This window comes from Cricetulus griseus, chromosome 9, assembly GCF_003668045.3.
Source record: "Cricetulus griseus strain 17A/GY chromosome 9, alternate assembly CriGri-PICRH-1.0, whole genome shotgun sequence".
Taxonomy (NCBI): domain Eukaryota; kingdom Metazoa; phylum Chordata; class Mammalia; order Rodentia; family Cricetidae; genus Cricetulus; species Cricetulus griseus.
The window spans coordinates 9,781,519-9,794,706 of record NC_048602.1 but is presented as its reverse complement, the minus strand read 5'-3'; the positions used below and the strand labels follow the sequence as shown (position 1 = coordinate 9,794,706).

The following is a 13,188-nucleotide window of genomic DNA, read 5'->3' as shown; positions in this document are numbered from 1 at the left end:
ATGTTCCCCTGAGGTCTGATAAAGGGTTGCCAGAGCCCATGCATGCAACTCCAAACCCCTCAGCTTTCAAGCCCATTCTCCAATCACATAATTTCTTCCTTCCTTCCTTCCTTCCTTCCTTCCTTCCTTCCTTCCTTCCTTTCTTCTTCTTCTTCTTTTTTTTTTTTTCTTTTCGAGACAGGGTTTCTCTGTGTAGCTTTGGAACCTGTCCTGGAACTCACTCTGTAGCCCAGGCTGGCCTGGAACTCACAGAGATCCTCCTGCCTCTGCCTCCCAAGTTCTGGGATTAATGGTGTGCACCACCGCCCAGCCAGCATTTGGAAGTGAAGAGTTTGTGTATTAGCCAGGTGTGGTCCCACACACACAAGTGATTCGAGCTCTTGGGCAGAGGCAGGAGGATCAGGAGTTCAGATATAGCCTGGGTGATGAGACCAAGTCTCAAAAACTAAGAAACAGGGCTAGGGAGACTGCTCAGTCTGACTTGTAATTCTAATGCCTGGGAGGCAGAGTCAGACAGATCATGGGGGTTCCTGGCTTGTCTGTCCAGCTTACTCTACCTATTCGGGGCCAGTGAGAGTCACTGTCTCAAGAAAACAACAACAAGCCAGGCATTGGTGGTGCACACCTTTAGTCCCAGCACTCGGGAGGCAGAGACAGGCAGATCTCTGTGAGTTCGAGGCCAGCCTGGTCTACAGAGCGAGTGCCAGGTTAGGCTCCAAAGCTACACAGAGAAACCCTGTCTCGAAAAACAAAACAACAACAACAACAACAACAAAAAAAAAGCAAGGAGCAAGGTAGATGGGACTGGAGAGATCGCTCAGCGGTTACAAGGATGGGTTCAGATCCCAGCACCTACATGGTATGGTGGCTACCTGAGTGGATCCAATACCACTTTCTTGCCTTCGCTGGCAGCAGGGGCGTGTACAACATCGTACACACACATATATGCAGGGAAAAACATCATACGTACAAAATAGAATCAAAAAAAAGAAAGATGGAGGCTCCTGAGGAATGAATGACACCCCGAGTTGCCCTCTGTCCTCCTCACGTACTGAACACTCGTGTACACACAATGACAAACAGGAAAGAGTATGCAGGGGTCTGCCACCCATCCCTCTTGGTCCTGGGCCCCAGGATCCCTGACTCAGTCCCCAAGTTCTCAGTCTCTGACCCCTGCTCTCTCTTGCCCATCCAGGAGAACCCGTATGTCATGCGCAGGCCCAACTTCCAGGCCTTGTCAGGGAACGAACGCTTCGAGGGCTTCTGCGTGGACATGCTTCGGGAGCTGGCCGAGCTGCTGCGCTTTCGGTATCGCCTGCGGCTGGTAGAAGACGGACTGTACGGGGCACCCGAGCCAAATGGCTCCTGGACAGGCATGGTCGGCGAGCTCATTAACCGGGTACGGCTGGCAGGGGGCTGGGGCAGCAGGACTCGGGAAGGTGGGGCTAGATCGCCACAAAGCAAAAGAAACAGGCAAAAGTTACCTTTGGCCCCTGTGTGTCTCGCTCGGCCAGGTAGGGAAGGTGTGGCATTGTCGCCTCCCGTGTTTTTGCTAGATGCCCGATCCTTTTGGTGAGTGCATGACTGTGACGTGGACTGGGAGTCAGGTGCCGGAAGCTTCCTTCAGGAAGCAAGGCCAAGAGCTGTCTTCTGGGGCTGGGAATGCGGCTCAGTTGGTAGACTGCATGGGTGCCATGCCTGAGACTCCGAGTCCGAGCCATATGAACCAGGCATGGTGGTGCAGGAATGTGATCCCAGCACCTGAGAAGAGGATTCAGGGCCTTCCTTCATCCCATTGCAAGGTCAAGGCCAGCTGGGGTTATGTCACCTGAGGCCTTGTTTCAAAACCAGCTAAAGGGAAAAACAGAGCTGTCTGTCCGCTTTCGCCTTCCCAGTTTTTTGCTCTCAAAAACTTAGTCTTTTTAGGGTCCAGGAAGTGGTTTCTGATGGAGCAAACTCATAGGAGAGGCCTAGAGCAGACCCCTGACTCTAACTCAGGTCTCAGGATTACCCCAAAGAGAGAAGCAAGGGGTGGCAGCAGGAAGTCAGGTCCTGGGATGCATGCCTGTTGTCTGAGCACATGGAAGGCTGAGGGAGAAGATCACAGGTTTAAGGCTAACCTAAGCTGCAGGGCAAGACTCTCTCTCTCTCTCTCTCTGTCTCTCTCTCTCTCTCTCTCTCTCTCTCTCTCTCTCTCTCTCTCTCTCTCTCTTTCACACACACACACACAAACACCTCATGGTGGCTCACACCTGTAATCACAGCAGACAGGGATCTGAGGCAGGAGGATTACCAATGCCAAGCTAGTGGCGAGTTCCAGACCAGCCAGTGCTAAATAATGAGACCCTGTCTCAAAAACCCAGCCAACCCCCCTCCCCCAAAGGAAAGGTATGAAGATGTTGGCAGGTGACGGAACATGGTTTACAGAGGTGGAGCCCTCTGAGACTGATGCACTCTGGGTAAGCCGGCTGGGCCTGCCTGGGTGTGGGAAGCACTTAGATGGAGGAAAGGAGAGAGGAGAGGCAGGAGGCAAGGGCGCAGTGAAAAGAATGTTCTGGAGTCAGACCAACCTGGACTGGAGTCCTTGGATGGATCTCTTCTCCACCCCAGTTCCTCTTTCCCCCTCCCTGAGACGGGGCTGATACCCGGCAGGTCTATGATGAGGATCTCAGGCACCATGGACCAGTTCGTCATGCGCCACTTGTCAGACTGTGGAATTTTCACTTAACGTTTTTAATGTGTGTGTGCATGGATGGATGCATGTTTTTGTATGTGTCTGATCATGAGTGTATGTGGCTGTGTGTGTGTGTGTGTGTGTGTGTGTGTGTGTGTGTGTGTGTGTGTGGCCTCCATAGCTCAAGCTGCTTTTTTTTTTTTTTTTTTTTTTTTTTTTTTTGAGACAGGGTTTCTCCGTGTAACAGTCCTGGCTGTCCTGGAACTCACTCTGTAGACAAGGCTGGCCTCGAACTCACAGAGATCTGCCTGCCTGTGCCTCCGGAGGGCTGGGTTAAAAGGCGTGCGCCACCGCACCCCACTTCAGGCTGCTCTTTAACTCAGTTTGTAGCTGAAGATGCCTCCACCTCTCAAGTGCTGGCATTCTGCACCTTGCCCCGTTTACGGGAGACGCAAGGGACAGAGCCCTGGGCTTCACGCCTGCTAGATGCTCTACCAGCTGAGCCACTTACCCCGACCTCTAATACGGTTCGTTTTATAGTCCAGAGAAAACCGGTTGGGCAAATAAATGGAGAGGGGCAAGGCTATGCGAAATAGGTGTGTGGCCAGAGCAGGGAACTGCAGTGAGGTTTGCCTTGACATTGGGCTCACCCTCCTGTCTCTCCCCAGAGACAGAGAACTGACTGCTTTGGAGCCTCTGAATGTCATTCAGATAGACACAAGCAGGGTACTTCGCTAGACAAGGACATCGATCCCTCAGGGCATTGGGTTTTCTAAAGTTATTTGAACAGCAGAACTTTCCCTCCCGTTGAAAGTCTCTTCAGAAGCCCAGACAAAGGCGGCGCTGCTCTGAGGAGGCATCGGTGGGGGCCTGAGTCCTGACTGCTTGGTCCCCACACTCCAGCCTGCAGGCAAGCCCCAAGGCACAGCCTCCTGAGGCTGCTGGCTGGTTGGAAGGTTTCTGCCCCCAGAGGCAGGGTTAAGGCCTGAGTCCCTGAAAAGGGAACCTGAGTGACAGGAGGAGGCCCAGAGCTGGTGGTCCTGTACCCACAATTTGTTCCTCTTTTGGAAAAAAGGAGTGGCTGTATAAGTGCGCTAGCAAGAAATTGCCTCATAGGAGTTGGTTGACTCTCTGCACCATGCGGGCTCCGGGGCCACTTAGGAATTCAGGCTTTACCCACTGAGCCGTCGAACTGGCCCCAAGTGTTATTTATCTTTGACTGAAGCCCCCAGAAATAGGAAGCCTTCGAGGAGCCTCTTGTTGAAGTCACAGCAAACCAGAGGCCGGTTGTCAGGCAGACCTTCATCTTGGTGGCTCTGGCTTCACCAGGTGAATGCAAGGATTTGGTGTCTGGGATCACTGTACCTGGTTGCTGCACAGCTGAGTCTTTTCGAGTCATGCTTCTGCTGTGGACCGCCCGTGTGACCTTTGGCAAGTTACCTTCATATAAAATTGGAGGATGGCTCCTGGCCCATAGCATGACTGTGATCAGCAAATGAATAAATCTATATAAAAGACTTGGGGCAAGGCCTGGTAGGCAGCGGTCCCACCTGCCTGTGACTGTTCTATTATCGTTCTTACTCCTGTCAGCATGGTCACTTCAGGCATGTAGTCATCCAGCTGGTATTTATTGTGTACCTACTGTGTACCAGGCTCTCTGCTTTGCTCTGGGAATAACCACGCCGGTCCTGGCCTTGCCCTTAGCGGGCAGGTCAAAGAGTGTGAACTGCAGTCGATCAAGCTGGTTCAAGTGTGAGAGAGATAGGCCGGTCTGAGGACCAAAGTAAAGATTATGGAGGGAATGTTGGGCCAGGGGTTGGAGTGCAGTAAAGACTAGGGGAGGAAGGGCTTGGTGAACACAGGCCCGAGGACTCCCAGGAAGGGAGTTCAGGGGATGAGAGAGAGCAGCCACATCTCCCTGTGTCTGGCTGGGGCAGCTGGCGACATTTACAGAGAGAACAGTGCAGGAGAAACAGGCTGAGCGCACAAAGCGGCTGCCACTGGGTCCTGCTGAGTCTGTGCCACCTGCTGTGGTGTGGCCAGGCTTGCAGAGCCACGTGGGAGTCCTTCCCACATCACCCAACAGCAGTAACTGCCCCTGGTTGACTTCACACCATGTACTGGCAGCTTTCCAGTTGTTACTTAACTCTGGAGCAACACTACCCTCTTGCCAGCTAGAGGCCTGGGGCTCAGCAGCATGGGAGGAGGAGTACATCTTAACTCCCAGCAGCTGGGCGCGTCTGCCCCAAAAGCTACATCCTTCGCTGAGCTCCCGGCAGGTACTGGGAAAGCCTGGAGCAACCAGGACAGTGTTCCCTGTGTCTGATCAAATGTTCCTTCCTCCTTTGTCCAAGCTTCTCATCCCTATAGCCTCACAGTGAGGGAAGGATCAGTATTTAACTCAAACGAAGGGAGGCCATGGGGGTCAGTGACCTGGTGAGCCAAGGTGGGTTAGTCCTAGATGAAAGACAGCCCATTGTACTGGCATCTCCTGGCCGCAGCCAGGAATCCCTGGTCATTCTCAGATCTGGTCCATTTATCACAGCCAGTGGCCACTGCTGGGGGCTGTAGTTCCCTCTGTGCTGGGAACTCGGATTTTGTCCTGTTCCTCTTTTCTTTTTTTAATAGGTACTTATTTTTGTTCTATGTATATGAGTGTTTGCCAGCACATATGTCTGTGTAGCATGTATATGCCTGGTACCTGAGGAGGTCAGAAGAGGGCGTCAGATTCCCCTTGAACTGGAGTTACAGAGAGTTGAAAGCTGCCATGTGGGTGCTGGACACCAAACCTAGGTCTTCTGCAAGAGCAGGCAGTACTCCAGCCCCATTTTTTTTCTCCTTCCCTCCTTCCCTCCTTCCCTCCCCTCCTCCCTTCTTCCTTTCTTCCTTAGATAAAATCTCATGTATCCCAGGTCGTCCTGGAGCTCCCCTACCTCTTCCCTCGAGGAATCAAACCCAGGACCTCATGCATGTCTAGACAAGCACTCTGCCAATCAAATGAAAGCCCAGCCCCAGCCCTGTCCTCTTGCTAGCCTCCTCAGCTTGGTTCATTCTACACCAGTTTGTTTACAGTCTCTCCAGTGCAGGTCTGACCTTCTGCTGTTGGCTTCAGCCAAAGCCGCAGGGGCTTCAGGATAAAGCTTGCCTGGTCCTGGAAGGTAGACCAGATATCCGAGGCCAGCCTCGGTAGGCAGAGGGCTTGGATTGAGGGAGTGAGGAGTTAAGCTCTGATACACTTGTGTCTGCTTCTCATCCTAAGGGAAGTTCTAGAGTTGAGCTGGCCAGGGACATCCTTCCTGCAGCTTGCCTCAAGGCCTCTATACTCCTGATAGACACATCTTGGGCTGTGAGCTACCCTTAGGGAACGTCAGGACCTTGGTCAAGGGGATCTCTTTCATTGACAGAGCTGTGAGATCCTAGCACCCAGGGCAGCTTGGGCAGCCAGTTCCCTGATTCCCTAGTCAAAGTCTGGGGTCCACTGGCCTTGCATCCATGACAGTGATACAGTGGTTAGCAGCTGACCAGCGAGCCCCAGGCTCTGGCTGTGGGGGGACCCTGCAGGATTCCTAGCAAGCTACCACCTCTCCCTGAGCCTCAGTTTACCTTTTGGAAATAATACATTTTTCCCTTTACAGACTTTGGGTTAAATGGGAGCGTTTTGTAAGGTGGACTGTGTGCTGACATCATAGTCAGTGGGGTGTGTGTTACAAAGGGTGTTAGAACATTGCCTGTGAGCCGGGCATTGGTGGCGCATGCATTTAATCCCAGCACTCGGAAGGCAGAGGCAGGCGGATCTCTGTGAGTTCGAGGTCAACCTGGTCTCCAGAGCGAGGGCCAGGATAGGCTGCAAAGCAACACAGAGAAACCCTGTCTCGAAAAACCAAAAGACAAACAAACAAACACATTGCCTGTGGAGTCAGATAACCCTACTTTGGACTTGCTCCTTGCAGGTTGTGTGAACAGCAGCCAGGCAGCTGCCCATCTGAGTCTTAATGCACACCCCTAACTTGGAGGGGCATCATTGAGGGACCAATGAGATCAGCACACATGCTGTCATAACCAAGACAATGTCCCCATCACCCTGGACATCACACACCATAAGCTAATGCTGAGCAGTTGAACAGTTGACTCTCTCCATGACCATCCCTGCAAGGACAAGTGCATGGTCTTTCTTCAACCAAACCCACAGTTTTGCTTACAGTCTCCATGCAACCCTGTCTCTGAGAATTGTACCAAGTCCCTTAGACTGGCATTTTTAAATACTCTGCTGTATTGGCATTCTAATTCCAAAAAAAAAAAAAGTAGTTGATGTGTTGAGAAAATTAGATAAGTAGGTGCAGAGATGAAAAGAAATCTTGCTGTAAGATAGCTTTCATGTGCCTACAAACCATCGTCTTGGGGCCAGCGAGATGGCTCAGCAGCTAAGAGCACTGGTTGCTCTTCTGGAGGACCCAGGTTCGATTTCCACCCATCCACGTGGTGGTTCAGAACTGTCTATAATGGCAGTCCCAGGACATCCAATACCCTCTCTGTCTTCTGATGCTCCAGGCGTGCCCATGGTACCAACGTCCATGCAGACAGAGCACCCGTGCACATAAATAAGAATTAAAAACAAAGCATCACCTATAATTCTACGTAAGGTTGAAAGTTCAAGGCCAGCCTGCACTACATCCATAGACCCTGTCCCTAGATGAAACAGTAAACAAAACTACCCTGCTACATGGATAGAGTGTATAATTTTGTGTTTACAAAACTGTGTTGTAGTTATTCTATCTTGCACAAAATATATTTATGCATATATAGTAGTAGTCCCAGCACTCTGGAAGCAGAGGCAGATGGGTCTCTGAAATCAAGGGCAGCCTGCTCTACAGAGTAAATTCCAGGACAGTTAGGACTGTCTAGAATGGGGTGTGGGTTGGGGAGCTGTTGAAGGTAGGGTTGAAATGAGTCCACAAGACCCAAGATAAATGATTAATAGGTATTTATTATGGAAGCACTTACACAATTAATAGCAAATAACCACCTCGGTCTTCCTGCTCCTGAAGATGGAGTCTGGCTTGGAACTGATTGTATAGACCAGGACAACCGTAAATTCCCATCCCTTCCTCTTCCATCGCCCTAGTATATACAACCACACCCAGTTATGTATTTACAACTTTTATTTTTCCAAAAATGGTATCATGCTACATGTACTGTTCTGTAGCCATGTTGTTTTATTTTTTTTCTTTTAAGATTTTACTTGTTTATTATGAATACAACATTCTGCCTCCACGTATGCCTGCACGCCAGCAGAGGGCACCAGATCTCATTACAAATGGTTGTGAGCCACCATGTGGTTGCTGGGAATTGAACTCAGGACCTCTGGAAGAACTGTCAGTGCTCTTAACCTCTGAGCCGTCTCTCTCCAGCCCCCAGCCTGCTGTTCTTTACTTTCATCTTAACTTGGGTATTTGTTTGTGGTTCGCCCCTCCGGATCTCATTCTGTAACCCGGGCTAGCCTCACACTTAAAAGAGCTCCGTCTGCCTGCACCTCCCTAGTTAAAGGTGTGTGCCACCATGCCTAGCCTATTGACATCTTTTTTGTCAGTATACATAGATTTGTCTCCTTTCAAATGTTTGTTTTCTTTTGTTTTTTTTTTTTTTCTCTAGACAAGGTTTCTCTGTATAACTTTGGAGGCTGTCCTGGGACTAGCTCTTGTAGACCAGGCTGGCCTTGAACTCACAGAGATCCACCTGCCTCTGCCTCCCAAGTGATGGGATTAAAAAAAATTTACATTTGTGTGCGTGTGTGTGCACTGGACGCCATGGCGCACGAGTGGAAGTCAGAAGGCAACTCATGGAAGTCAGTTCTCGCTTTCCACCGTGGAGGTTCTAGGGATGGAACTCAGTCCGGCAGGCTTGGCAGCCAGCTCCTCAACAAACCGTCCAGCCATCTCTCACATTCCCTATCGTGGCTCGGCGTTTAAGTGAACAGACCACTTGGATCTTTTTAAACTGCTAGTGGGGGGAAAGTGTGTAGTCTGGCTATTCTCTTGAGAAACAGCTACTAGGGGGAGTGAGCAGCAGCAGATGGCTCGTGTGGGAGACCTGTTGGGTGACAGGAGGTTCAGGCCTGGAAGATGTGGCCTGGGCTATCGTGGCAGCCATGGCAGGTGTACTGCCAGACTGGACGTGCCTGGGAGGAGGGACTCAAGTGCCTGGGGTTGGGCTGGACCAGCCGAGTGGATGCGGTGGTGTGGGTGAGAAAGAAGAATTAACATTTGGATGCCAGTATCTGTTTGAAAATGAAAGGGAGACTGGGGAATTCCGTTTATGGCTGGCACGTGAGTTATTAAGCCTATCCCCTATTGATAGCCGGCTGGGTGCCTTCCAGTGTTTGCTTGCTGGCACAGCCACTGCACCTCTGAACTTGGCCTGTTGTGGGTTTGTGGGAATGTTCCTGAGGGATACATTCTGAGAAGTAGGAGGGGCCCGGTCAAAGAATAGGAATGGTTTTGAAGTGTGTACTGCCAAATGGCTGTTCAGAAAGGTTCCGCCAATTTATATTCCCACCAAAAGTGCAGGAGAATGTCAAGTTTCCTGAGCGCTTGCCAACAGTGGTTATTATCAATATGAAAGAAAAGGAGTTGTGCCAAGGAGGAAGGCCGTGAAATAGTGCTTGATTTTTGATTTTTTTGTTTTTTGTTTTTTTTCCGAGACAGGGTTTCTCTGTGTAGCTTTGGAGCCTATCCTGGCACTTGCTCTGGAGACCAGGCTGGCCTCGAACTCACAGAGATCCACCTGCCTCTGCCTCCCGAGTGCTGGGATTAAAGGCCACCAACGGCCGGCTTGATTTTTTTTTTTAAACCTAAACATAATGTTATATGGCTGCAATCAACATGTATACATCTATTTACTTATTTTACCTACTTAGCATTTTAAATAGATTAAAAAAAAAACTTTCTATATATGAATATTCTTTGCCTGCGTCTGTGTATGTGGTGCCTGGTGCCCGGGAAAGCCAAAAGGGGGCGCAGGATTCAAGACAAAAGACAACATGTAAAGGCTGAAGAATTGAACCTGGTTCTCTACAAGAGCAGTCAGTGCTCCTAACCGTTAGCCATCTCTCCAGGCCTCTTTCTTCCTTCCCGTCGCTCCCTTTCTCTCTTCCTTTGAGATGGGGTTTTTGCTATGTTGTCCATGTAAACCTCCAGTTCCTGCACTCCTGTTGCCTTAGCTCAGGAGTAGCCTGGGGTTCACGTGCCTGTCACTGCATTCAACTTCTTTCTTCCTTTTTATCTTTTTGAGACAAGGTCTCTCTACATAGCCCTTGCTGTCCTGTAACTTGCTCTGTAGACCAGGCTGGCCCCAAATTCACCGAGATCCGCCTGCCTCTGTCTCCCGCGCGCTGGGATGAAAGGTGTGCGCCACCACCGGCTGGCTCTTCGTTCATTTTTGAGGTACAGTCTCACATAGCCCAGGCTGGCCTTAAACTCACTAGGTAGCTGAGGATAACCTTGAACTCTTAATCCTTGAGAGCTGGGATTGTAGACCTGCACCACCATCCCCAGCCCCTTGCTTTTTCCAGGCAGATTCTCTGTATAGAAGGACCAGTTAGCAGAGCGTGGTGATGCACACCATTACCCCAGGAGACAGAAGGCTGTCTGACTTTCCAACCAGCCTGGTCTTCACAGCCAGTTCCAGACCAGCCAGAGCTACACAGTGAGACCCTGCCCTAAAAATAAAGGCTAGATGAGGGCTAGAAACGTAGCTCAGTGGTAGAGCAATGATTGCCTGTCATATGTGAGGCTGTGGGTTCTGTCCCCAGCCCTAAGAAAGACAGACAGACAGATGTTTTTTATGGCTTTGTTGTGTATTGTTGAACTGCTTTTCAGAAGGACTCCAGCCATCCCTTGTCACTGTTTCTGTAGTTTACCCTGCCATCTTGGTAAAAGGTGAAACATGAGATTTAGATTATCCCTGCTTTGCCTGCAGTGGGGCTGTTATATGCTCAGCCAATCAGATGAAGCCAATCAGAAAGTGTCTGATAGGGGGATGGCCCCACCCAGTTTCTGGCTGGATGGTTGAAATTCACATATCCGGAAGCTGATGGAACCCCAGGTTGGTGCACCGAGCACTAACCCAGGGAACCAGGGCCACTGTGGTAGCAAGAACCTGTCCCTTAGAATGTTCCATCTTTCTCTGGATAGTAATTCTAAAAGCAGTTCTTTATCCTCTGGGGAATCGCAGAGATTAGCGCCACCATCAGCAGCTCCAACGGATCCCACCCCCCCGTTCCTCTGCCTGTTTGGTCCACGCAAAGACAGATGGATCCTAGAGAATGACTGTGTGTGGGTTGTGTGCCTGGAGTCAGGCGATGACTCAGTTGCCATTGCTGACCCAAATGAAATGTCGTTACTGGAGCAGATCAGGACAGCTGCAGCTGACAGACACGAGTGACCAGGCAAATGCCCTTTCATCCACACTGATTTCTAAAGACCACCCGAAGCCAAGTGCACACCCTCGAAGCCTTGCCTTGAGGCAACATTCTGTGTTCCCACTTTCTGCCCTATTACCGGCTTCGTAGAACTTGATCTCCAGGGTCCCCACAGTCCTGGGCTGACTGCTGTGTGGACAGCACTACGCTGATCACATCCAAAGAGCTGAAAGTAGTTTCATTAGTGGGATTAGCAGTAACCCTTTCTGATATCAATCAGCCTGGACCAGTCTGGAGATAAAAACAACTGCTTAACTCCCTAGAAACGTCGCGGTTCTGTGAGGTGTGTGTGTGTGTGTGTGTGTGTGTGTGTGTGTGTGTGTGTGTGTGTGAGTGAGTGAGTGAGTGTGTGTGTGTACTCATATGCAAAGCTCATGTGGAGGCCAGGGTTCCTCTTCTATCATGGCCCACCCTATTTTATTTATTTTTTGATTGATTGATTGGTTGATTGATTGGCTTTTCGAGACAGGGTTTCTCTGTGTAGCTTTGGAGCCTATCCTGGCACTCGCTGTGGACACCAGACTGGCCTCTAACTCACAGAGATCCACCTGCCTATGCCTTCCGAGTGCTGGGATTAAAGGCATGTGTCACCAACGCCCGGCTCTATTTTACTTTTTTTTAAGATAAGACAGGGTTTCTTTCTGTGACAGCTCTGGCTGTCCTGGAACTTGCTTTGTAGACCAGGCTGGCCTTGAACTCACAGAGATCCACCTGCCTCTGCCTCCCAAGTGCTGGGATTAAAGGCGTGTGCCACCACGTCTGGCTCTGTCTGCCCTATTTTTTAAAAAAAGATTTATTTTGTGCACACAAATGTTTGCCTGCATTTATATACGTGTGCCACGCATGTGTGCTTGGTGCCTAGGGTAGTCAGACCAGGGCTTTGGATCCCCTGGAACTGGAATTACAGATGGTCATGAGCTATCATGTGGGTGCTGGGAATTGAACCTGGGACCTCTTAACCAATGAGCCATCTCTCCAGCCCTCTGTCTTTTGAGAGTCTTCACTGAACTTGCCAGCTAGACCGGATGTCGAGTGAGTGCCGTAAAGTCACCTGTGTGTCCCCCTCCCCCAACACTGAGGTTAAGGGTGATGCACCTCTCCGTGCCCAGCTGTCATGTGGGTGTTGGGAAGCTGAGCTCAGGTCTCCATGCTCACACAACAAGCACTTTACCCACTGAGCTCTCTCTCCAGCCCAGAGAGGATTGGTACCTAGCCAGGCACCATCCAGCAGGGCTACTGAAATCCCAGCACTCGGTGCTAAGGCAAGAGGATTGCAAAGACTTGGTCCCAGAATAAAAAGTAAAGGGGCCAGCAAGGAAGAGATGATGGTGATTTCAGTTTCTGGAACCAGGGTGGTAGAAAGAGACGACTCCTGCAAATTTTCCTCTGATTACACACGAGCACCGAGCACCATGGCATACACACACACACACACACACGCACGCACGCACGCACGCACGCACGCACGCACGTACGCACGCACACACACACATGCACACAGGCGCGCGCGCGGCTGGAATGCAGCTCAGTGATCAGTACTAGCAAGTGGCAACAGCTCCTGCCTGTAAGACTGAAGGAGTCAGAAGACAGCAACTCAGAGCCCGGAGTCCCACAGAACCCAGTCTTAGGCCCCGGGAAGGGGCCCTGCTTGCTTGGTGCTGTTGACATTTAGCAGGTGTCTGGGTGCTCGTGGCAATGTGGGCCACATTAGATAGTGTGACTTCCATCTGCTTGTCTCCCAGCTTTGCATTTGGAATGAGGCTGGCTGTGCAGCGGACTCAAGGCAGCATACGGGCTGCTCAGTCCCCTGAGCTGGACAGGCAGCAGGTCCAGAAATTGTCAGAGTGCTCGTAGCGTGTAAGATGCTGTTTGGAGCTGTAGGCAGTGCCAGTGGGCACCAGTGGAGGCAAGCGTATGTCTTCCATGTTGACTTTGAGACACTCCTCCTGGCTCCTTGATGGCCACACAGGACATCATGCCGCCGAGGACTGTGTGACCAGAGCTCCCACCAGGACTTGTGGGTCATTTCTGCCTTAGT

General features: G+C 50.8%; 1 protein-coding gene across 7 annotated transcripts in view; it reads left to right on the top strand.

Moving 5' to 3' along the window:
- Positions 1–13,188, top strand: part of Grik5 (glutamate ionotropic receptor kainate type subunit 5) — a 62,588-nt gene that overhangs the window by 25,577 nt on the left and 23,823 nt on the right. For all 7 annotated transcript variants that reach the window (XM_027430358.2, XM_027430356.2, XM_027430357.2 and 4 more), the window contains one exon: positions 1,196–1,399. In XM_027430358.2, the coding sequence (XP_027286159.1) occupies positions 1,196–1,399 (204 nt within the window). The remainder of the gene's footprint in view (positions 1–1,195; positions 1,400–13,188) is intronic.